Source organism: Zerene cesonia, chromosome 14 (assembly GCF_012273895.1).
Source record: "Zerene cesonia ecotype Mississippi chromosome 14, Zerene_cesonia_1.1, whole genome shotgun sequence".
Lineage (NCBI taxonomy): Eukaryota > Metazoa > Arthropoda > Insecta > Lepidoptera > Pieridae > Zerene > Zerene cesonia.
In genome coordinates this window covers 3,927,012-3,949,798 of record NC_052115.1, presented here as the reverse complement: position 1 = coordinate 3,949,798, position 22,787 = coordinate 3,927,012, and the positions used below count along the sequence as shown (strand labels likewise).

At 31.1% G+C, this 22,787-nt stretch overlaps 6 protein-coding genes across 8 annotated transcripts in view; 1 reads left to right on the top strand and 5 right to left on the bottom strand.

The window, feature by feature from the left end:
* Positions 1-1,281: 1,281 nt before the first annotated feature.
* On the bottom strand, positions 1,282-2,324 carry LOC119831733 (ejaculatory bulb-specific protein 3-like). Of its 2 annotated transcripts, none has more exons than XM_038355211.1 (3): positions 2,157-2,324; positions 1,710-1,899; positions 1,282-1,446 (listed from the first exon to the last, which is right to left on the bottom strand). In XM_038355211.1, the coding sequence occupies exons 2-3, from the start codon at positions 1,888-1,890 to the stop codon at positions 1,307-1,309; spliced, it is 321 nt and encodes a 106-aa protein (XP_038211139.1). In that variant the 5' UTR covers positions 1,891-1,899; positions 2,157-2,324; the 3' UTR covers positions 1,282-1,306. The 2 variants fall into 2 exon arrangements, with proteins under 2 accessions (XP_038211139.1, XP_038211137.1); XM_038355209.1 differs by having other exon boundaries at positions 2,161-2,320.
* A 1,657-nt stretch (positions 2,325-3,981) lies between these two features.
* LOC119831732 (ejaculatory bulb-specific protein 3-like) lies at positions 3,982-5,337 on the top strand. 2 transcript variants are annotated; one of them, XM_038355207.1, is made up of 3 exons: positions 3,982-4,047; positions 4,559-4,744; positions 5,011-5,337. In XM_038355207.1, the coding sequence occupies exons 2-3, from the start codon at positions 4,564-4,566 to the stop codon at positions 5,193-5,195; spliced, it is 366 nt and encodes a 121-aa protein (XP_038211135.1). In that variant the 5' UTR covers positions 3,982-4,047; positions 4,559-4,563; the 3' UTR covers positions 5,196-5,337. The 2 variants fall into 2 exon arrangements, with proteins under 2 accessions (XP_038211135.1, XP_038211136.1); XM_038355208.1 differs by having other exon boundaries at positions 3,985-4,047; positions 4,562-4,744.
* A 2,589-nt stretch (positions 5,338-7,926) lies between these two features.
* Positions 7,927-10,074, bottom strand: LOC119831730 (ejaculatory bulb-specific protein 3-like). The gene is made up of 3 exons (XM_038355205.1): positions 9,918-10,074; positions 9,287-9,477; positions 7,927-8,244 (listed from the first exon to the last, which is right to left on the bottom strand). Exons 2-3 carry the CDS (start codon positions 9,465-9,467, stop codon positions 8,060-8,062), a joined length of 366 nt encoding a protein of 121 aa, XP_038211133.1. The 5' UTR covers positions 9,468-9,477; positions 9,918-10,074; the 3' UTR covers positions 7,927-8,059.
* Positions 10,075-15,544: 5,470 nt separating this feature from the next.
* LOC119831731 (allergen Tha p 1-like) lies at positions 15,545-17,975 on the bottom strand. Its single transcript, XM_038355206.1, has 3 exons — positions 17,900-17,975; positions 17,367-17,553; positions 15,545-15,824 (listed from the first exon to the last, which is right to left on the bottom strand). The coding sequence occupies exons 2-3, from the start codon at positions 17,545-17,547 to the stop codon at positions 15,640-15,642; spliced, it is 366 nt and encodes a 121-aa protein (XP_038211134.1). The 5' UTR covers positions 17,548-17,553; positions 17,900-17,975; the 3' UTR covers positions 15,545-15,639.
* A 1,950-nt stretch (positions 17,976-19,925) lies between these two features.
* LOC119831729 (ejaculatory bulb-specific protein 3-like) lies at positions 19,926-21,078 on the bottom strand. Its single transcript, XM_038355204.1, has 3 exons — positions 21,010-21,078; positions 20,476-20,675; positions 19,926-20,158 (listed from the first exon to the last, which is right to left on the bottom strand). Exons 2-3 carry the CDS (start codon positions 20,660-20,662, stop codon positions 19,974-19,976), a joined length of 372 nt encoding a protein of 123 aa, XP_038211132.1. The 5' UTR covers positions 20,663-20,675; positions 21,010-21,078; the 3' UTR covers positions 19,926-19,973.
* Positions 21,079-21,795: 717 nt separating this feature from the next.
* Positions 21,796-22,787, bottom strand: part of LOC119831798 (allergen Tha p 1-like) — a 2,287-nt gene continuing 1,295 nt past the window's right edge. Inside the window, exons 2-3 of the mRNA XM_038355328.1 lie at positions 22,421-22,613; positions 21,796-22,063 (exon numbers count right to left, since the gene is read on the bottom strand). Coding sequence (XP_038211256.1) covers positions 21,879-22,063; positions 22,421-22,607 — 372 coding nt within the window. The 5' untranslated portion in view covers positions 22,608-22,613 and the 3' untranslated portion in view covers positions 21,796-21,878. The remainder of the gene's footprint in view (positions 22,064-22,420; positions 22,614-22,787) is intronic.

Here is a 22,787-nt window from a genome sequence, read left to right as displayed (position 1 = left end):
CCTGTCGTAAATTCTTGAGTTTTTGTGATCTTTGTTAACCGTCACAAAAAGAACGAGGCTTGGTTCTAATATATCATTACACAAAATATGTTGCCAGTTTTTAAGGATAAGTCTATTATTTTGATATTGATTTAGAGATTTAAAAAAAAGCTATTCTTTTTTTAATTATGATGTTATATCGTTCATGTACTAAATAGGTTATTTTCCTTATGTGTGTACAAAGGCTATCCATTTAACGACACGAAACCTTTAACCTGGCCTTGCATTAAGTATCCATTAAAACTCTACATTGCAATTCCAATAAAAAAATATAGTTTAAAGACGTACCTACTGGTGTCGATTACAATTATGTTCATTTTAAAATCTTACTGCGCATTTTTTTACGAAAAAAATGTGTTCTTCTTATATCATTACTCTCTGAATCAAGATTTGAAAAACCCTTTATTTAAGTCTCACACAAAGTTTGTCTTCTAAAAACTGGTCAGCTGATTAATAATGTATAAAATGTGTTATTTATATAAATTTATTGCAATACCCGACCACAAAAACACTATTCGTGTTTTTAATAGTAACTAGATAATTGATATTGAACCCATAAGGTCTAGCTCGGCCTAGGCTAGGTCTTTATACTCCCATGAATCTTGACTTATTTAGAAGCCCTAAAGGGTAGCTGTATGATTCAAGAACTGTTCGCAAAATAGTTCCTATAGAGGAAGGCAGGCAAAAAACTGTGTAGTTTGTGTCCGTAGTAAAATTTTAATAGAATACTTACTATAACTTAAATTAACTCTTAATTGTTTTCTCTTTATTTATGTTTATTATTAAGAAATAAGTAAGTGTTATACCTACGCGCAATTTTTCTCTACATTGTAATTGCCCATAAAATTCTAAAAGGCATTTAAAAATGACTTTATTTTACGTAATGTGTCCTATCAAAGAATTGGTATAATATAAAAATGTACCAAAATTAAAATTTTAACAATTAATCATATAGCAAAATATTGAAATGAAATATGCAGATACCAATAAAACATCAAAAAACATCGCTACTTGTGTTTTTTATAGCATAGCAAGCAAGGGTACGGAACGTAATGTACCCTGTGATCCACGTCATGTTAAATGGTCATTACCCCCCATTAACACTAGCAACCCTTGTGTAGGCGAAAGTGCAATGCGTGCCTTATTAGTCACATAGAGCTCTTTCTTGAAAGCCGTATCGTTTGTCACTAAATATTTTTTTAAATAAATTTTAATTGTGTGTTAATCTTATAAATAAACAGATTACTTTCCAAAATGATAACTTTATTTAAGGTCGATATTTAGCTCGCAGAGCATTCAATTTGTCGGGATATGTCACGGAGAGCAGCTGCGAAAACATATTATATCTTTCTTTTTCTGGTGGAGTACAATCCTTGCACTTTGTTTTTATCTTTTGAGTTATCGACTCTGAAATAAACATTTAAATTTGTATTATCATAAATATGTGTATTTGTACGTTGTAAACGAAGAGCAACTGCAAAAACAGAATAACATCTTCTCTTAACATTTCAAATATCTACATAATATGTCTATCAGGCTGTTTCACCACGACTTGGAATATTTTTAATAAATTTTATAATAACAATAGCTTCTCTTACGAAAAAAACGTATTAATAGTAACATACTTATGTTTATTGATTCGATAAAATAATAATATATTTCATTCTTACCTTTGAACTTTTGGTATTTTCCACATGGTGCCTGTTCCATAAGACAAGCAAAAACGGCTTTTCTCTCGCGTTCATTTTGTAGAAGTTTCACTAAATCTAAATCTTGTATGTCCCTTATTTCGTTTTCTGCTATTGCCAGAACAACGACAATGGCCACCAAGAAAATAGTGAGTTTAGTCATATTGAGTTACTGGAACAATAGATTTTAAGAATAATTCGTATTAAAGCATAATTCTTACCCAGTCAAGCAGACTTAAAAGGTACATTACTGTTTTTTTCATGTATTAAAAAAAACCTAAAGCACTAGGCATCATCAAATATTAAATATCAATAAATGAACTTTAGTAACTATATAAGCAATAAATAAAAAACAAACATACTCGTAATTTAGCAATAAATAAAAAGCAAGTACAATTTCTACAAAGTTTTTAAAAATTAATTGTATACCTACAGTTCGTTTTGATATCAACACAACAATTACAGGTATAACCATTAATTAAAATATTCATAAACTATTGAAATCGTTTACGACTGCGAGTAGGAACAAACAATGTATTGCCGTTGTTATCTCAACTTGCTAACTTCTCTAAGAATCTCATTTTATATCGACCATCCTTTATACATTCCTTATTACGTAAGTGATGGTACAATGGTTAATTAGTCTGAAGTAGTATCTAGGATATTCTTTGTTAAGAGTCTATTCAAAGATCCAGTTGTGTGAGTTAATAATTACTCAGATTGCTATAATTACAGTTTTATGTTTTAATTTCCCTATTGTCACATTCAAAAACCACCTTCGAGCTTAGCGCAAAGGCACTAAGAATAAATGCAAAGGGATACATACTATTGAAGTTTTTGAATGTGGTAGTCGAGCACGCTTCGGCACGAATTGGGCCAGCTCGCACCGGGAAGTACCACACCCCCACAGAAGACCGGTGTGAAATAGCATTTTGCTGTGTTTCGTTCGGTGAGTGGGGGAGCCGGAGGGGTATATCCTTTTCCTTCCCTTCCCAGTCCTTTCCTTTATTCCTCTCGCCAATCCTTTCTTAATCCCTTCCCGAAAAGTCGGCAATCCATGTGTAGAGGCGTAAGGTCTGTAATGGACCTTATGCCTCTACAAATGTTCATGGGCGGTGGTAGCGCTTACCATCGGGCGACCCACCAGCTCCATTGCCGATTGTGACATAAAAAAAAAAAGAGTAAAGAGTACAAATTCAAATTCAAGGGATCCCAGTAGATACTGTTTGAGCAAATTACAATAAGGGACTTCGCAAAGTATTTTCTTTTTTATGAACAATAGGGAAACGCTTGAATACGATCTCATCTGTTGGTAAGTATCGATATAGATGGAGCGCGCATCCTTAGATGTTCACTGTACCCTTAAAGACCAAATATTGTAGTCGTTGGGAAATACACACACATAGGCAGCATGTTCCAGCCCCTTGTTTGTATGTAGCTTCAAATAATAGTAGTTCAGTCTTTTAAAATATTATGTCACATGTACATTTTCTTTCCGACCGCTTGCGCAGCTGCTGGATGATCTGACAATTTAACACTTTTACGTTTAATTATTACGTAGATTAGCCTAGTTAACTCTCCATGGCTCCAACGATGATTCATCAAAGCTCAGTCATTCAGCTGGTCTTGCATTTGACTTCATGATAAGAGATAAGATAATAAAAAATGGTAAGAGAAAAGCATTATTCTTATTTATTCATATATAAAAACATCAAATATCATATAATATAACAGGAGGATTACTTTTCAGCTACGATCAGGTAACATGAACTAAGCCATAAATAAATAAAATGATAGTATTTCAATACTAATATATAAAACTGCTAATACATAATATATAAATACATTTCGCAAAATTCATATTACAGCAGCGGCATTATTTTAGGTGCGTGTATCGGAACATTATAGAGAAAACAGAAATAATAAAATATATCTCTTTTCGGGCATATTGCATTGAAGAACGAAAGATTTATACAATATTTTCTCGTTATGAAACAGCAATAGAAAAACTATTTGGCATGTAAGGCTAATATTGATATCGTAATTTTGATAAAAAATATAATAGTGCTTTTCCGCATCTATGCATGAAAGAGGAGGGGATTTTAAATTATTTTAGATTGTTTAAAATAATGATACCTGCATATAATACAAAAATGACATAATAATAATAGTTTTAAAAAATTTGCTAATAACCCTATTGTGGAAGGTAATTGCATGTTTCCGTTGTTTACTGTATAAATTTTCTGAACACTACAGGATTGCATCACTTCGCTGAAGTACTGAGTTGAGACTTAAAATTTTAAAAGTTTTCTTTGTAAAGGTGGGTTGTTGCATATTTTGAATTCCTATAATATTTACAATATTTAATCAAAATATAATCATATTCTGTCATCAAGCCTGTGTTTCGCATAATATTTTACATTTTTCTGTCAAGTGTGAGAAACTGTTGTTTATTGATAGTCATACTATATACACGTTATAATTTATTAAAGTTATATACCCAACTATATAAAAGAAAAATGTAAACAGTCTACCACGTAACGTAAGTTTCTGTAAGTATTTAGTATCTTTTGTATAAAACACTGCATACAAAATATACTGACGGTTCAACAGCTCCTGTCGTTGCGTGTAGCGTGGTGCAGGTACAGAAATTAGGGACTTTTCGCTTAGAGATTAGTTTGTTTACATTCTTTATCTCGATTATTCAATTATGAGATACATATAGATTCAACTGTCACTCACCCGAAATAAAACAGCGAATTCTACTTGACGCTTACAAATTTAGGAAATGAATGATAAAGATAACAAAACTAAATGTTTTTTTTTTTTAGAAGAAATGACGTTCGTGACGCTTTCCCTTGTAGTCCTACTATCCACTGCGGTATTTGGATACGATGAAAAATACAGTGATATTGATGTCGACAGCATTATCGATGATGATGAGCTGTTTATGAGTTATCTCAACTGTTTTATCGACAAAGTACCCTGCACCGCAAAACATGCTGAAGACTATAAAGGTGATGTATCAGTATATGGGTTAATCTGAGATAATATATTACTCTGTATATATACAGCTTCTTAATAGTTAAATTATTTCAAATACTTATTGGTCAATTGATAGTATAAAAAATCCAATCTTCTCCTTTATAAAAGATTACATTAATCAGAAAATGTAAGTTGAGTAGCAACTTCAGTTTCATTTAACCTATAGAGCCTATATATCATATACAACAATGAACTAATTTTTGTTAATTTTAAAAACACGTTTGACGGTATGTTACAGGTATTCTGCCAGAGGTGATAAAAGAGAGTTGTGCCAAATGTACTGAAGATCAAAAGCAAAATGTGAGGAAGATAGTCAATGCAGTGCATGAAAAGAAACCGGAAATGGCTGCGGCACTTCAAGCCAAATTTGATCCTAATCATGAATATGAAAAATCTTTTACCGCGTTTTTAGCAGGAAATTAAGACGCAGATGTCAGTCGCATTTATCACACATTCAGGGATGGACATAAACGGAGACTATGCATATTAAAAATAGCCATTGAACATAGGCGGAGCATTAGGTACAATAATAACTTATTGGAATAGTATAAATTATATGAGCAAAATAAAATGTTTTATTTTCTTAACCTATCTATGTTGCATAAATTACTAGGACTACGGCCGAACACATGCGGCTCGCTATTATATAATTTTTCTTATTATATAAGCGCCTAGCACCTATTGGCTTGCATTCTGGTTACTTGCTAGAGTACTCGGTGGCCGTACTGAGAGTTGGTTGGTGACTTGGTGAGTCACTTATAGGAGTGTTGGTCATTTGATTGTCGGCATGTTGACTTAAAAAACCTTACAAAAATAGCTCTAAAATTACTTCTTACAAAAAATTCATCCATCATGTTTCGTTCATGTAAAAATAAAAATCTCGGTCAAGTTACGGGGGTTTAATGTTCTGTATAGATATTACATAATATTGACGATAGTTTTTGGGATATTTGAGAACGTCCAAAGAAACAATTGATCTACTTCTCTACATATCTGCTGACTCCACAGTTTCAAAAAACTGAATCTATTGATATTTCCTCCAATTCCCAAATGCCGCGAGCCTAATGCCTAAACCCAACACGTTTGTAAACTTGGTTACATGCAACACGACTAGATAAAATAATTTAACAAAGCTACTTATTTGGTAAACGCTAGGCTTTAGACACTAAAACTAACCGCTTGGTTTGCCGTTTGTCACCTCATGTTTTGTCACCTGTTCATAGGTACCTATGGGATTGAATATATCTATAGTACCCATAGGAGTTATTGTTTTTGATTTATGGACACTACTGTTTTCTTTAGATGCGTTCTTAAATTCTCATTCAAATGAATAAGATCATCAACATTTTGAGAATGTTGTTTAAAAAAAACTTTTTTTTCATAAATGAATCATTTACATTACCACTGACTCAAGGAAAACAATTTAACTGTGTATGATAATTACGATCTCGCAATTGGTCAGAAAGGCCGAGCAATGGTAATAAAGACAGGTTAATGATAATGATTAAACTCATAAATCTATATGTAGCGAGTTGACTATAGAATAAGAAATCGCCATAGTTTCCATAACTTGTCTCAACTTCTTTAATTCCTTTACCAGTCCTTATGAGGTTATTACTCACACGCAGATAAGGGTATTTTATCTGCTATCGAGATAGTGGAAATAAAACATTCCAATAAAACTAAAACATTAGTAATAGTAGGGGAGCCCAAGAGGGGATTTTGGGATGTACTCGAGCGCGTCAGATTATTATAAGGGAAGGTACCTTACCTATTAATAAGTACCTCCAGAAAGTATGAGCAGTTGATATTGGTGGGTGCGCCTACAGGAGCCGCAGGAAATAAAAAAATATCTATAATTCTCTAAGGTTACGCTCAAATTGTCAGATTAGCGAAATTTGGATTTTTTGTGTTGTAAACAACCCGTAATATCTTTATCTGACGCGCTCGAGTCATATTTTTTTTATATTTTACCTTTTATTCGTAGCCACGAAATTACCACATAAATCGTAAGAATAAGTTATATTTTATTTCAGTGATATGCCAGAGCATTCAAAATATCAAAATCACACGTGCTTGAGTATTTCCACAGCACTGTTTTTCTTTTATAAGAAACAAAAAAATCAAAAACCTTTTTCCATCGCTAAAATTGAAAACACTATAGGACTTTTTTTCTTGCTATCGCATAATCTGCGAATTCCAATAGGTTTCTGAAACGCTCGAGTAAATACACATTTAGCATCTTGGGCTCCCCTACTATAATGTTTATCGAACTCCAATGATATCTTTTAAAAATTACACATCTCAAAAGCAAATGGATTATCATAATCAAGCATAGACTTTGAAACGATTGCGCACAAACTATACGCAAACATTATACAACTGATGCTGATTACGTCAAGGTGCAGCGAGGCTGGCGCAACCGGCCTCAGCTGACACACAAACACACATGCAACTATCACAAGCTTACTCAACTTACGATCCCAATCCGGTTCAATCGAACGTAGATTTATAACAAACCTGTGACGGACATATTGTGATGAGTGACGTTTTTCTGAGGGACAAATATTCCGTTCGGATCACACGTTGCTGGAATCAGTTTCAAGAAGTAATTTCTATTTATTTTAGTTGCATACACATTTTCATAGTATTCTTGTCTATTTTTGAAGTTAAGCTAATAGTAAAAAACATTCAAATGGAATAAAAAATTATATCATCAACAATCATTTATACCTTATGATGAATAAAGATATAAACGGTGATTTATACTTAGATAAAGTAAGAACAGAAAAGCGCAACTAAACTACGTTAGATTGAACAAATAAATGTGATGTATATAAACATAATCTACGAATTTTTGTCAATTTCTGAAATTATATTTACTTTTTTTGCTATAGCGCGCGATAAACTAGTTCATAGAAACGATTAAGGAAAAACACTCGACGTAGGCGCAACACGCAAAACACCTTAAAGAATAGAGTTGTTGTTAATGTTTAATTGATTAATTTTTTCATATCATGACTACGGACAATTAAACCTTTATTCCGATCGTCATTGTACTGCTTGTGGAACAACTAGGTATGGCTAAAAAACACAAAAATTAATCGTAACATTTATTACAAATCAGTCTACACCGCTTAAATAAATAACATTCTTCAACCAATTGATTTTATTTAACAAAAATGCAGGCCTGTCTGGTCTCTCTTTCCGAAGTATCACATTTTGGACATTGATTAACTTACAGCTAATTCTTAAGGTAATATATATGCTATCACTACCAAGGGTGTTTAGCTAGCTTGGATGAATTTATCGAAGTTTTCACGATGTTTGCCTGATGGGTCGTTCTTTTCGACGAGCTCGGTCCACTGCTTTGCGTGCTTCTGTTGGATGGCTTTGATTACCTTTCTTATGTTTCCCTTTTGTTTCTCACTACATTTAGCGCAAGTTGTCTCAATTGCTTCTGGAAGGTATTCTGGAAAAAATATTATCAACTTTAGATCCTGTAATTTAAAATGTTATGTGTATAAAAATATTGTCAGAACAATAGTTGATTCAATATTTTGTAATTTATATTTAAAATGGTTTTGCTATCTTCAGAAGCATACAAAATCTATGTAACTTCTCGAAAACGAATGATAAATAGTGTGATTATTTATCATGGTAGAATTATGTAATTATCAACAATTTATATTTTGGAACAATTGCTTATTTAATAAATTTATATAATAATAATAAAGCCAAGGTTAATTCGAAATTATCCTTGAGTCCAAAACCTCGACCTTTTATGCAAAGTGCATATAAACGCAATCCGTCCTTAAAAAACGTTGGTTAAATATATATGTGGATGATTGATAAACACTGCACATAACGCGGTGAGTGGGCAATGACACATGATCGGTCTTGCAAGATTTACATAAAGTACTTACTATAGGTATGTATATAACAAAATATTGCATGGTCCGAGGACGCCTGCTTCTCAGTTTGATTATAGAACAATATTTATTTTTAATTTGTTTATAATTAGTCTAAATTCATGATTTGAATTTAAAGTATGTAGTTTTATACGTATTTGTTCATATTATTAATAATTGATTATTGATTTTAATAAGAGTTCTGGAATTTATCGTATCTTCGATATCTTGAAATTTGAATGATAATTAATAATATAAAAGCCTTGAAATACATGCCTAACCAATTTATAATAAATAACTTATGATTTATGTTTATCTGGGTCACAGGTACGTTGCTTTAAAACAAGTTACAAAAGACTTCAAATACTACTAAAACTAAGAATTTTCAAAATATGTCATTTCCTAATTTTACACAGATATGAAAGGATTTCGTACGGCGATTTATTTCTGGCTCAGAATTCGATTTATGCTACATATGAGGTTTTATACTACAAGGTGATAAGTTAAATGAGTGCTTTAAGCAAACTGATAATGTGCACAAAGCACTTATTTAAAAGTAAAAAAGATATGCAACGTATAGAAAATCATTAGAAATCTACTCACTCTTAAAGTCTGCTCCCTCCGCAGTACATCTGCCTTTATCCAAGAAGCAGTTGATATAAGATTTTAACAGCCTGTCGTTCGAAATTAATGTTTCCACATCGAAGTTATCGTATTTTGAACTGTATTTTTCCACAGCACATACCGACAAGACCAAACATGCCAGAATTACGAAGGTCCTCATTTTGTTCTGTCTGAAAAATGAGGGACTAGTATTATTGTACCGAAATTAAACAAATTTAAGGAAGAAATATGAGAAAAACACGCCTTTACAATCAGTCTATCTGATTACTAGTGTCCGAATACAAAGGGCTGTTAGTATTGTACCGAATATTAAACAATAAAACCTTCACAATTAATAGTGAAGTTACTCAGTATGGAGTACCATATACGGGTAACTCAAACGTGTCCAGAATTTAAATCATGTTCTTTGAAAAACCTAACGTTAAGCGACTATATACGAAAAGTTCTTTATAATAAGGTTTAAGTGCGACACAATTTTACGTAACAATTGCAATAATTTGAGATAAGTGCTAAAATTTTACAATTCATTGGTTACACTGGGTTACAAGAGCAATATTGCATAACACAAATCACGTTATAATTGGCACTTGGAACCAGTTCGTTCACCCACCTTTTACTCTCTTTAAGGGACCAAAACAACTAGACGTCTCAGAAAGCGACAGTGCTTTATATTGACTACGTTAAAACCACCACCTTCGGCGACACGTGGGTCTAGTATTGTGGTGGGTGTACAACCGATTCTGCACCTTTTGGCTAGTGGTTTATGGCTGTTGGAAACACGATTGGCAAGATCATTTAGACCTGCGTTGTTGCCGAAACTCCGCCGACTTTGAACACGCAGTTGAATATTGCCAGGAAGCCGTTGAGCAATGAGAATTCCCCGAACTCAATTTTAAGGAAGACTACAATATTATTGTACAACGTGGTAAATAGTTACTATTTGACATTTGTCAAGCGTTCTATTTTGAAGAATGAGTAATTTGTTATAAGCAATTGTTTTATATGTATAAATTTTTATGTGAACAAACTTCTTTTAATTCCTCAATATGTAGGTCCTAAAGGATGGTTTAAACTGTTTATTTTTTATAATACAACTTAACTCCACACAAGGGCCTTAATTATTTGTATGACCCTTTGGATTTACATCTATAGCCTATTTTGCATTCTTACCTTCATAAGAAATATGCATATAACGACCATCTAGTCAAAGCCTTTCACCTTATAAGTCAACGGCTTAACCTGTAACCTTAACAAAATGTCATAATGCACCTTAATACAATACATTAAGGCGTACTAATCGTGTTTATGATACTATCGTAAACATATTTTATTACAGTATTGAACAATATGAGAAATAAGCTGTTATATTTCTCTTATTGTATTGCACAAGAATCCAATAGAATCAAAATTCGTTATTGTGCAGTTTAAAAGTAATTACTTCAAATATAAATTACAAATGACATCAGTAAAGCACAAAAGGCGACAACACATCGATGATCTCTTGATGATCTCTTCCACACACACATTTAACCACAGGACAAGGACAATGGAGACATGGCATATATTTAACTAGCGGTCCGCCCCCGAGTTCGCCCGTGGTACATCTATAGCCTTCCTCAATAAATGGGCTATTTAACACTGAAAGAATTTTCAAAGCTGACCCGTAGTTCCTGAGATAAGCTCGTTGAAACAAACAAACTCTTCATCGTTATAATACTAGTATAGAAAAAAACAGGGTAAAGGTTGCAATATAAACGTGATGAATTAATGAATTACTACAAAATTACACAATATGGCAAGAAAAGAAACATGTATCAATTTTTTTTTATTAATTACATCACAATATGTCTTCAATGTTGGAAGGGCTACCTAATTAAAGTTTTATATCCTCTTATATATTACCCTTACTTTGTTTGTTTGCTTGTCTGTCTTTCACGGCAAAACGTAGAGACAAAACGAAGATGAAACAAATAGAAATGTTAGAAGAGATGGAGGCTACTTTTGAGTCTCTTTCTAACCCCTACTTCCCTAAGATGGGGGTGGAAGTTTTATGAAGCATGGAGCAATTTTCAAGGTAGACAGCAACAGAATGGTATATGGAGTATTTGTGACAAACGTGCAATTTCTTTTTAATCTGCCTGGAACGCCTAGATTACTGCCCTGTGGCATGCCACATTTTGAATATTTCCGAGATATAAATTAATACTTCATTCGTTTTATTAATATATCCTCTCACTATAATATAATCCTTACTTACCCTAATATTATACCTAAATGCAAACGCGTGTTTGTGTGTGTGTTATGTTAGAATTCATAACAAACTGTCTGTTGTAAAGCTAAAAGACAAATAGAGCATCTCGCTAGAGCTCTTATACCATAACTAGCTTTTGCCCGCGGCTTTGCAGTCGTTAATTCGAAGTAGTTTAATATATGTTATAAAGCTTCCTCTTGAATCACTCTATCTATTAAAAAAAACCAAACAAAAACCGTTGCGTAGTTATAAAGATTTAAGCATACATAGGAACATAGGGACAGAGAAAGCCACTTTGTTTTATACTTTGTAAGATGCAAAATCAAATGCTTTTATTAAGTCAACGTTAAGTCCTGTTGTAATTATTGTGTTTAATAGATAGTGTAATAACTGAACCACGAAATCTTGCTTTTAAAGGCTAACTGCTCCTACTTATTAATGTTAAAATTATCGTAAGTTTAAATATGATTTTTTGAAAGGGTATGTATATTTTTATTAGGCGATAGTTAATTTTTGTTATTTTCCTCCCTTTTTTGAAGAATGGCATAATAATGGATAAGTCTATCAGAAAAATTCCTTGAGAAAACAAGGCTTGGTGCTATATATAGTCACTATCATTGCTTTAAAAGTAAAATTACCGCAATGTGAGAAAATGACAAAAAAAAATGTTTTTGGTAATAAGCGATTTATATTAGGTACGTCTAGTCGGTGTTAAATATGTGACAAGATTATACTTCCCATATAACACAATATGCTATATCAAATTTTTTATCCTTTTTCATAATTTTTTTCTCGGAATGTGACCTTCTACCAATTCAAATATAATAATACGATGGTAAGGACATCCAGTAAAAATCATGCGTGACCTTCAAATGACCACTATAAACTTGAATATACCTTGTTTGTTAATTAATTAAGTGGAAAAACACGGTTATGTTTGTTTTGGTAACTTCAAAACAATGTACAAAAAACAATTAAACTAAAAATCAAACGGTTTACCTATTTTGGGCACTGACTTCGTTTTTTGACTTTTTGACTTAGCTTCAAATTTTTCGTAGGTATAGATATAATTTTGTTTAAAAGAGTTTGGGCTTTTGTAACGTAAAATTTTAGTCTAAGTAGTCTAGTATGGTATTATATTATCTGTGTTCTAAGTACTATTTCAATGTACTATTTCAACATATGCATAGACTTAATTTAAAAGAGTTTTGATGTATGTAGATACAAAAAGCTGACTACTTTTTGTATTTACATACATCACATGTTATACATTGTTATAGGACATCATTGTCATACATTGAACAAACACCGTTAAAATTTTAACCGTTAATTATATTAGACCATCTGTGAACTAATTTTCACCTTTCTTAAACCAAAAACTGAAATAATTGTATGATTTTAGGAAATAAATAAATCGCCTTTAATCGATTCACATTTTTACTTTCATCCAATAAAAAATAAAAATGCCATGAAATCCAGGAACTTCCTTCTTAGAAAATACAATTTTTATTACAATTACCTTACATGATTGTCCTTATACTCGTATATGTTTTACTATCTCGGTCCAGAATCCAAGGTGAATATAATTAGGTGTCGTGTGTAGACGGAAAAATTATTTTATATGTCAGCAGATGTCAAACGAACGGATGCAAAATTTCATTGTACTACGAACCCATCAAAAATTATAAACTAATTTTGAATTGTTTTTATGCTTTAAGATATGCTCGATATAAACATCTATACCCTCATAGGAGGCCTGTGTCCCAGCAGTGGGAACATATATGGGCTGATGATGATGATGATGATGAAACATCTATTTTGAACATTCTTATAAATATTCATTTACCTAAATATAAATATATGTATATCCTTGAATCAAGCGATTATAAATAACAAATAAAGATTTACGCTTTCGCAACAATAACTGCTCAGATATGATAATAAGATAAAAAAGCGATTTAAGGAACGTATTTAAAGTAGAGGAACGTTTCTGTTTTTTTTACTTTTTTAACCTTTTACACAGTTGCAATACAGAATACATTCAAAAGAAAATATATTTTGAAAAGTAGCTCTTAAATCGTGTGTTTATTTGTTTCTGTCAAAATCTTGTATAATACCAATTATGTTATCTGTGGTCAAAATGCAATTTTAGAACGTAAAATATAATGTAGTTTTACATTTACAAATAGTAATGGATGTTAAATGTTAATTCAAAGATCTATTCCTCATTACATATTACATAGTTACAATAAGAGTTCATGTTCTATATGTCTTAAAATTGTGACTATTCTTTTATAATAACACTGCATTATTACAATTTAATTGTTTCATATATTTTATTTACTATATTTCGAGAAGTTTTAGTGAATGACCTAAATTCCGAATATATAAACGAAGCGTTATTCAAATTAGGCCACTGACTATAAGCTATGATTATAATATTATTGCAATTACATGACTAGCCATTATATAAACAAATTGTATTCCAGTCACGGTCTGTTCACCATTTTAAGATTAATCTTTTCTTTGAATACGATTTACTCAAGACTGTGTTTTAGATGGGATTATTTAAATAAACAAACACCTAAATTGGTCTATGATTGATTTTACGTTACGAGATTAAAAAAATCGATTTATTATTATATAGTGACGTTAAAATTATAAAAAAGAAAAAATATATATTAGTGAGCCGATTCCATTTAAATATATCAATTCAACGTAGGAAATAGGTGTTTATTAGTAACGAAATCCCAAATCGGCATCTGAATTAGTTTAATTATACTTAACCGATTAATTATAGACGACAAGACTGGTTTCTAGACGTAGCTAATCATAGCGAATATATTTGAAGATATATATGTCCGAGCTTTTTATGAAGAATACCCTATTTTCTAACACTGAAACTATCCCGCAGTGATTTCAATAAATATAGTGTTGAAAATAATTCGTTAAGATTTAGCGACCAAATCTGTTGTCATTATAATCTGATATAAAACACTCACGATTTGTATTCTTCAAGCAAAAACGTTATTTAACGTTGTAATTTTTTGTTCAGAAAGTCACGAATATATCTATCAAGTGGAATTACCCACCTTGCGCGTGGAATAGTTAACTAAATATAATCTTAAACGTATTTTTTTATCACTGCCGAGTATTTTATTTTTCAAAATTTCAGCAAGTGTACCTGTTCGACTCTAAACTGATGAATACCATGGTCTGATTGTAATATACAAAGTCCAACCAATCGACGCATAGGATTTAAATAAGTATTATAAATTAATTTACTTTGTATGAATTTTTCTATAATTGTCTTAATTGTATTAGTTTTTTGAAGAAGCGTTATGGTATCAGAACTACTTGATTTGTTTTGGGAGGTTACCATGACATCTTAAAGCAGTACTGATTCCAGTGTGTAAAATCGATAGCTCTTGAGGGCCTTTATAGCTTTATCTGTTTAGTTTATCTTTCAGACAAAAATTATAAATAGTGTAGAATTTTCATTAAAATCTTTCAAATAGGGCATCAGAGATATTATCAGCATATTGTGAAAATGGCCCTGATTCAAATAAGCTTACATTTATAATTGGTACAATCATTATCAATCTTTTATAAATATTTAATTTATCGTCATACATTAATTAGTACGAGGATAACAGCTATACCTACCTACTCAGAGTTATATTTGAATAGAAAATATAAATAAAGTTAAGCTATAGTATGTTTGTTGGAATTGATATGCTTTCTGGGCAATATTATAAATGCATCCTTTCTTCTTGCTTTCTTTCACGTAGCAACAGAGGGATTATATGGATTTTTTTTTTGTCTGATGAGAGTTAGGAACAGATGTCCGAAACACCTAGGCCCATTTGTTTGAGAAAATAAATTAAGTAAATTTTGAAAAAAAAGTATTTGAAAGCTATAATACAAAAAATTAAATCTCGTAGCATATAGCCTACAAAAATGAATCACTTAAAAACAAAGCTATTTTCTTATCGCATTTTTATTGAAAAATCATAGGCAAATATTATATTTCGCAGACCAAAGAAAAACAGTTATCATAGTCTATAAATCGTAATATCATCTAAAAGCTAGCGATTGCGTTTTTCAAAGGCTCTATGTATTTTCCCTCTGAGTCGTATTTCTGGAGGAAGTACGCGTATTCTTCTGGCAGCTTCACTTTCGCCTCATCAAGGAACCTCTTGAAAATATGCTTTTGAGCTTCAGTACATTTCAAACACGCTGTTTCGAAAGCTTCTCCGAGGTCGTCTGCAAATAGACAAAACATTGGAATATCGTATCACACTTTGTTTATTCAATTCACGTAACTTGTTTTAAATAACTATTTTTTTTTAGTTTTATAGAGTATATACCTAATAAGAGATTTTGTTATTAATATTGTATCTTAATAGTGTTGACCTGATAAGGAAAAATAAAAACGTATAATGCATATAAAAGACGGAACAGTTCTCAAACTTTTAGTTTGAATGTTTGCGTTTTTTAAACAAATTTTATAGCGAGATTCGCCAAGACAACAAGTTTTTATTATTTGTACATAAATAGCATACTTTTTTAAGATATATCTAAGTAACTACAAATATTGTAATATTCAACTATGTATTAATTTTTTACAATACGATAAAAACAATAACAATAAAATATATAAGGATTAGCCAACAGATCTGCTTAGACGCAATAAGATGAGTTGCGAACGAAGGCAGTACACTTAATATGCATAATATATCCAACATATAAAATAAAACTCCTAGTATTTAATACAGCAAACATTCTAATGTTAAAATTTGCCGTACTGGTAAATATCAGGCGTTTCAAGTTTATTCTCATTTGCAAGCAATTTTTAAAAGTTTAATGTTAAAAGGCATGTGTAAGATGAATCTTATCTTAAGGCTCAGTAATTATACGCACACTTAAGTAATTGCTATTAGTATTAGAATATAACTTTTTTGTTTATATTATTTTTTATGTTGTTAATATATCTTGTCACCGAATGTAATTTTAGATACATAACTTTATGTTGCAACTCAATGGCGACATAACAATCATTATCGTATTATACAATATTAATAATTTTTAATGTACACCGGCTTAGTAACGACTAATTATGAACAATTGTCAAGGTTATCTTGCTTTTGTTTGAACCTTCCCTGACCTATACAAAAGTAAACAATGCACATTATGATACTTAGAGCCAAGTTTACTTAAAAAGTTGAAAATATATATTTTAACCTAATTACACAATATACATGATATTTATACATATTTTTCCAAACCATCTAGAAATCGTTATAATCGAAAATCTAATAATATTATCATCACAGAATTAGTACAAGAACTGATTATTAATTTAGTATATAGCTTTAGTAGTTTTGTGACTTATACATTACCTATGTACTTAGCGACGACTTTAACTATTGCCTTGGCATTAATTAAAACTATAATTTCATAAAAATCTAAACAAACAATTACGTAGGGGGTCAGGGGTTTTAAAATATTATGCACATTACAAATTGTCATTAAAAATGAACGTTGAAATTTTGATAATACAAATTAATTTATTAGATGAACATAACTGATGCTGTATAATTGATTTCTAGTATAAAATGTTATAAAAATAATGTACCTGAGAAACCTGGCCGCGCTAACTCTCATTAAATTAATTAATCTACACGCAATACCAATTTCAATTCACCTAAATGCGACCTGAATTGCTTTAAGCAAAACTCAACATTGGTCTTAAAACAAGTACAAACATTGCATTTCGTATCATGCCTATTTATAAAATGTACTCACTTTTAAAGTCAGCAGCAGCCTCGTTACACTCGCCCTTATCATTGAAACAGTTGATAAATGCTTTAAGATTGTTAACATCGTTCACCACACCTTCAATGTCGATGTCATCATTCTCAGTGCTGTAAGTCTCACTAGAGACAAGCATCACCACCGAAGCAAAAAGTACGACGTACTTGAACATGTTTATCTAGAAGAAAACAGTTATCATTCGCAACTCTAAACATATACTGAGTAAATTCAACTGAGAGAAGAAGCGATTAATCTCTAATGTAGGTACCCCTTACCCTTAACCCTTTATTGTCACTAAATATTAGATAATTTAGAAGTACAATGTCCAACTAATTAACTCGAATAGGATAAAATCCTGTAATGATAGTAAGTTCTATTTTAGAATTACTTAATTTATAACATTCTTCACATACCCAATCTATCTTTCGTTAGATTAGTATTCAGACGTATTAATAAAGAGTTTATTGAACCCTGAGAAAAATTAACAAAATATGTCTTTTGATAAATATATAAAAGTAACTCACCTCTCGGGTAAGCCTGATCAAAATCAAAAACGCAAAATAAATGTTTTCATGAGCTTGTAAACCTGTGTTTATATATATTTCCCAGGGTACAGACAAGGTTGATTCCAATCAAACAGAGAGGTATTTTCTAAATGTGTTATTATAGGGCCCCAAATTATACAGAGGCTCCGTATATGCAGCTATATAAAACATATTTAAACAGCAGGGCCTTACATAACCAAAAGCCATTACTGTAATCTAAAAATCTATATTCAATCGTGGTTTATTATTCTCTTTCGATTCTTTTAAAATTATTATTCGCAGATATGGCAAACGTGATTGCAATTTTAACAAAATCACGCTTCATATGCTGACACATTTATTTTTAACTTATTCCTGGGAAATGTTGACGATTTCAAAACGTTGATTTTGTTTCTCGACGATTTATCTCAGTCGCACACAAGTTTTTTAAACTGATTTATGTACCTTTTGTCGTTACCTATGTACCCTGCATATATTTATTCATAAGCTATTAAAGAAATGAAGATCGAATAGTAAAATATTTAATTACATTAATGATTTATTGATGTAATTATAGTATGTATGTGCCAACTGATAGTTGTAATGATGTCATTTTCATTTGATTCCTGACCTTTGATTAATCTATACAAATATTTGCAAGTGAAAAGTTTGTTTGATTATTTGTTTAAACTGTATGATTCACAAAACTTTTTATTTCTGTTTACAAAGGACACGACTATATCAGCTGAGCATGAGGAAAAGGCGTTGGTACGGTTTGGCAAAAAATGCGGGTTCGAATCCCGCCTCGTGATAAAAAAATTTTCTATTCTTTCAAATTTTCTCATTTATATAGCATTTCAATGCTATAAAACTAAAAATTAAAGGTGCAAGATTGTTAAAACTATATTATGAACGTCCAGATAATGAAAAATACGTAAAACGTTATATTTTTGAAACCCTTTCATCAGTCTCCATAATTTCAATCACAAAAGTCAACCGAGTCAAAGTGAGTATATTATTACCTAAACACAATTTTAATTTCGTTTTATTATTAGTTTAAGCTATTTAAGACTTGAATTAACATTATTTATGTGTCAGAAAAGTACCTTGAATATACAGATTTTGTTTTGTTTAGATAATAATCGATACCAAAGTTTGTAGTTTGCATATTCGAATCATATTCGAAAGCCAGTTTGTAAGTAGCTCCAATTTATTTGAAAAGGTCAAATTATGTCTTTGCAGATTTTGAAAAGATAACAGTCTATATTTTATCATATAATTTTGATAGATAATATATTATTAAAAACGATGTAAAAATCATATTTAATTAGATAAATAATTATAAAATTAATTAAATATACTAAACTATTACCTGATAAAATTTGATTTATTGGTTTGACTATGCTTCGCCTATTACCAGCATAATATTATAGTATAGTGTTATGTTATCTGTCATATTACCGATATTTATCCGAATTTAACTGACGTGACACGAGTGGGTCATTTATTAGAAATGTATTTAAAAATAGCAAGTAACCAATGTCATTATCATCATTCCGGTTCTGATACTAATTATAACAATAATTATATGTTAATTAAAAAGCAAATCATAACGATTATTGAAATTCTATAAAGATTATCTGTTTTATTTTATACACTTTTAAACACTATTGTCTATGGATATTGTCAGATTTAAAAACAAATCAATAAATTTGTTCGCAATGTTAAAATAACATCTTTTAAATTTAATATTTGTCCGTCTGTACATGCCTTAGCCGCTTCTGATCGTATTTTCAATGATAGGTTCAAATATAAGCTACTATAATATATTGGTATTATCTAAAAATTTATTAACACTGAACTGAGCCTTAAAATTATTATTTTATGTATAAAAATAAATGTTAGTTATCAAACATTTAGGTGTTCTACATGTTTGCTAATGGAAATAAACAGGCGCTGAAAAATATTCACAAAGGTGACTTGTTAAAGCAATAAAAACTATATTACATTTTAACGGTTTCGTTTATTTTAACAACACAAAATATAATAAAAAAAATTAACTCATTATAATTCACTAATATCCTTTAACTTTTTGTAAGAAATTCTCCATGTATATGCCCTTGGGATCAAACTTCTTAACGAATTCTTCATATTTAGCAGGCATTAACACACGAAGACCGCTAAGGAACGTATTGGCTAAATGCTTTTGTAATGGATTACATCTCTTGCAACCTGTTCGAATCGAATCTGGTATGATTCCTGTAAAATAAATGTTATATTGTATCTTTTCATAAAGATAATTAAGTAAGATACGTTGCTTTTATTTCTTATTTATAATATCTTATTTCTTCTTATCGTCATCATCAGTCCATACATGTTCCCACTGCTGGGACACAGGCCTCCTATGAGGGGTCAGGCATCCATCACGCTGGCCAAGTGCGGGTTGGCAGATGTCACATGTCGTCGAACTTTTGATTCTTGGACATGCCTCACGATGTTTTCCTTCACCGTTTTAAGCAGTGATGATGTTAACCACATGTTTCTTCTTATAATGTTATTAATGTTTCAATACTTACGCAAGTAGCTAGCTGCGATCGCATCGCAAGGCTTCTTTCCCAGGAAGCAATCCAGATACGCTTCAGCTCGTTCTGGATCCTTTATCAAGCTTTCCATGTCCAGATTGTCGTCTGCAGTTGTATAGAACGAAGTGTCAGCGGCAATCGAAGCGCCAATTAATACACATAGTATTAGTGAGGATTTCATTTTTATTTACAATCTACAAAAAAAATCAATGTAATACTATACTGTATACTATAATGTATAATTCAACCAACGAAATAATCACAAATCAAATAATGAGAGTGTTGAGAATTTTATTCATGCGCATTAAAGTAACAATCAAGGTAAATAGATAAAGTAAACTATTCAAGTGTCTCCTGGTGGGACATCTGCGACACTGATCGATTTTCTTTATGGACAAGTGCGTGATCAGCCTTCTGTGTCCTGCCAGACCGACATCTTTTTATACACATTCATGCGTTAATCATTGAACCAAGGAGGCGGTCAATGTGCTATCAGTACTATTTAATAAAAATATAAAAGTAACTCACCTGTGACTTGATAACTATAATCATGTATATACCTAATATCTATACTGTCCAAGAAACAAGCACGTTCCTTCTTATATTGGATGACAAACACTTAAGCACATAATTATGTTTAATGTTGTGCAATGTAAATTAGAGAAATTATAAACGAATTAACATGAATTATTTATGTAATGATACTAATATTATAAGTCAATTACGGTTAACTAATTAAAATCCAAATAATATGTTTCACTACATATTCTTTTAACATTTAAACAGCACACCCACACAGTTTTGTGTTTGAAGTTAAAGAAGCAGAATTAATAAATTTTTTAAAAGCAAAATATATAGTTTAATTCGAATGACGGGTAAATCATTTTAAATGTCCCTAAGTCCTTGTTCTTTATGCACATAAAATGTTGTTATTGAATGGTTTATATGAAAATTGATGGGCACAGCTTTACTCACAGAGCAAAAAAGGTGATAACAAAAAAATATTACAAGCTATTTAGGTCGTATTTATTTCTAAGTGCTTAAGGATGCGATAATTTCTGAATTAATAGTAAGTTAGTAAGTAAATTTTTGTAAAAAATATAATTCAATAATCCTGATTCCGAAATAAAGTCATTTTTATCTAGTAATTGAAAAAGATGGAATAACCATTAATCTTATTTTTATTTAAAAGAGATATCAATACAGATCACATGGGTTAAATGTGAGAGCCCTAACTTGAAGACAATTAATGTCTTTTTAGATAAGTTAAAGAAAATTATATTAAAAGATTATGTTTATCCGAATAAAACAGAATTAAACACACTTGAAATTTATTAGATAAAACATGGTCGCTGGTTGAATCTGTAACAGTTTTTCACGAAAACACTCGAAGCCCGTTAAAATCCTTTGATATTTTCAAAGAGAGTGTCCATGTATTTTCCCTCGGGATCAAATTTCTTGACGAAGTCATCATAGTCTCTGGGCATTTTGTTACGTAAGCCAGTTAGAAAGATGTTTGCCGATTGTTTTTGAGCCGAATTACATTTTGCGCATGCTGTTTTTATCGTTTCCGGAATCAAAGCTGGAATAAATACAAATAAATCATGTTCATAAAATTATGATTTCCATATTTATTACATGCGTTTTCGATAGAATTCGATTTATTTAAAAAAACGGTTTCTTCGTTTCAGTAGAATGTATTGCTAAATGTAAATTGTGAGCCAAATAGACTAAACACAATATTCATCCCATAAGAATATTCCAAAAGAAGGAATCGCATTCACTAGCTTAATTGACAAGATATCCAACAACTGCGCTTCCGCGACATCAAAATAGCTCTTGACAGAATTTTTTTACACGGGTAAATCACGATCAAATCAAACACGATCACGGGATCGACCATATCCAATTTTGTAACCGTACAACTGCATTTACGTACCCAAAAAGTTGGCGTGAACCTTTGAACAAGGTTGTCTATCCAAGAAACAGTCCATGAGTTCCTGCAACTTCTTCGGGTCTTCAACTACGGCCGGAATGTCAATGTGTTCGCTGGGAGTTTTGTAATATTCTAGTTCTTCGGCCATCGCAGCGCCGATTAGAGCACACAGAAATACTAAGGTTTTCATTTTTACCTAAAATGCCAAAAAAAAAAAACAAAGCTTGTAATACACCATAAGATAATAACGACATGAAAAAAAAACAATAGAACACAAGAGATTTACTAATTTTTGCCTCGGTTAAAAAAATTGAAATTAAAAACTATGACCTGATTACAATTTTTATAACCAAATTTTTGATTAGTATTA

Bases quoted from the DNA above. Each gene is read 5' to 3' on its own strand.
- LOC119831733 (XM_038355211.1), bottom strand. From the start codon at position 1,890: ATGACTAAACTCACTATTTTCTTGGTGGCCATTGTCGTTGTTCTGGCA. The intron at 1,447-1,709 runs GTAAGAATGAAA...TGTTTATTTCAG, and splicing joins AAAATACCAAAAGTTCAAAG to AGTCGATAACTCAAAAGATA.
- LOC119831732 (XM_038355207.1), top strand. From the start codon at position 4,564: ATGACGTTCGTGACGCTTTCCCTTGTAGTCCTACTATCCACTGCGGTA. The intron at 4,745-5,010 runs GTGATGTATCAG...GGTATGTTACAG, and splicing joins ACATGCTGAAGACTATAAAG to GTATTCTGCCAGAGGTGATA.
- LOC119831729 (XM_038355204.1), bottom strand. From the start codon at position 20,662: ATGAAATCCTCACTAATACTATGTGTATTAATTGGCGCTTCGATTGCC. The intron at 20,159-20,475 runs GTAAGTATTGAA...TTTATTTTACAG, and splicing joins GATCGCAGCTAGCTACTTGC to GAATCATACCAGATTCGATT.
- LOC119831730 (XM_038355205.1), bottom strand. From the start codon at position 9,467: ATGAGGACCTTCGTAATTCTGGCATGTTTGGTCTTGTCGGTATGTGCT. The intron at 8,245-9,286 runs GTGAGTAGATTT...TATTTTTTCCAG, and splicing joins GGAGGGAGCAGACTTTAAGA to AATACCTTCCAGAAGCAATT.
- LOC119831731 (XM_038355206.1), bottom strand. From the start codon at position 17,547: ATGTTCAAGTACGTCGTACTTTTTGCTTCGGTGGTGATGCTTGTCTCT. The intron at 15,825-17,366 runs GTGAGTACATTT...GTCTATTTGCAG, and splicing joins GGCTGCTGCTGACTTTAAAA to ACGACCTCGGAGAAGCTTTC.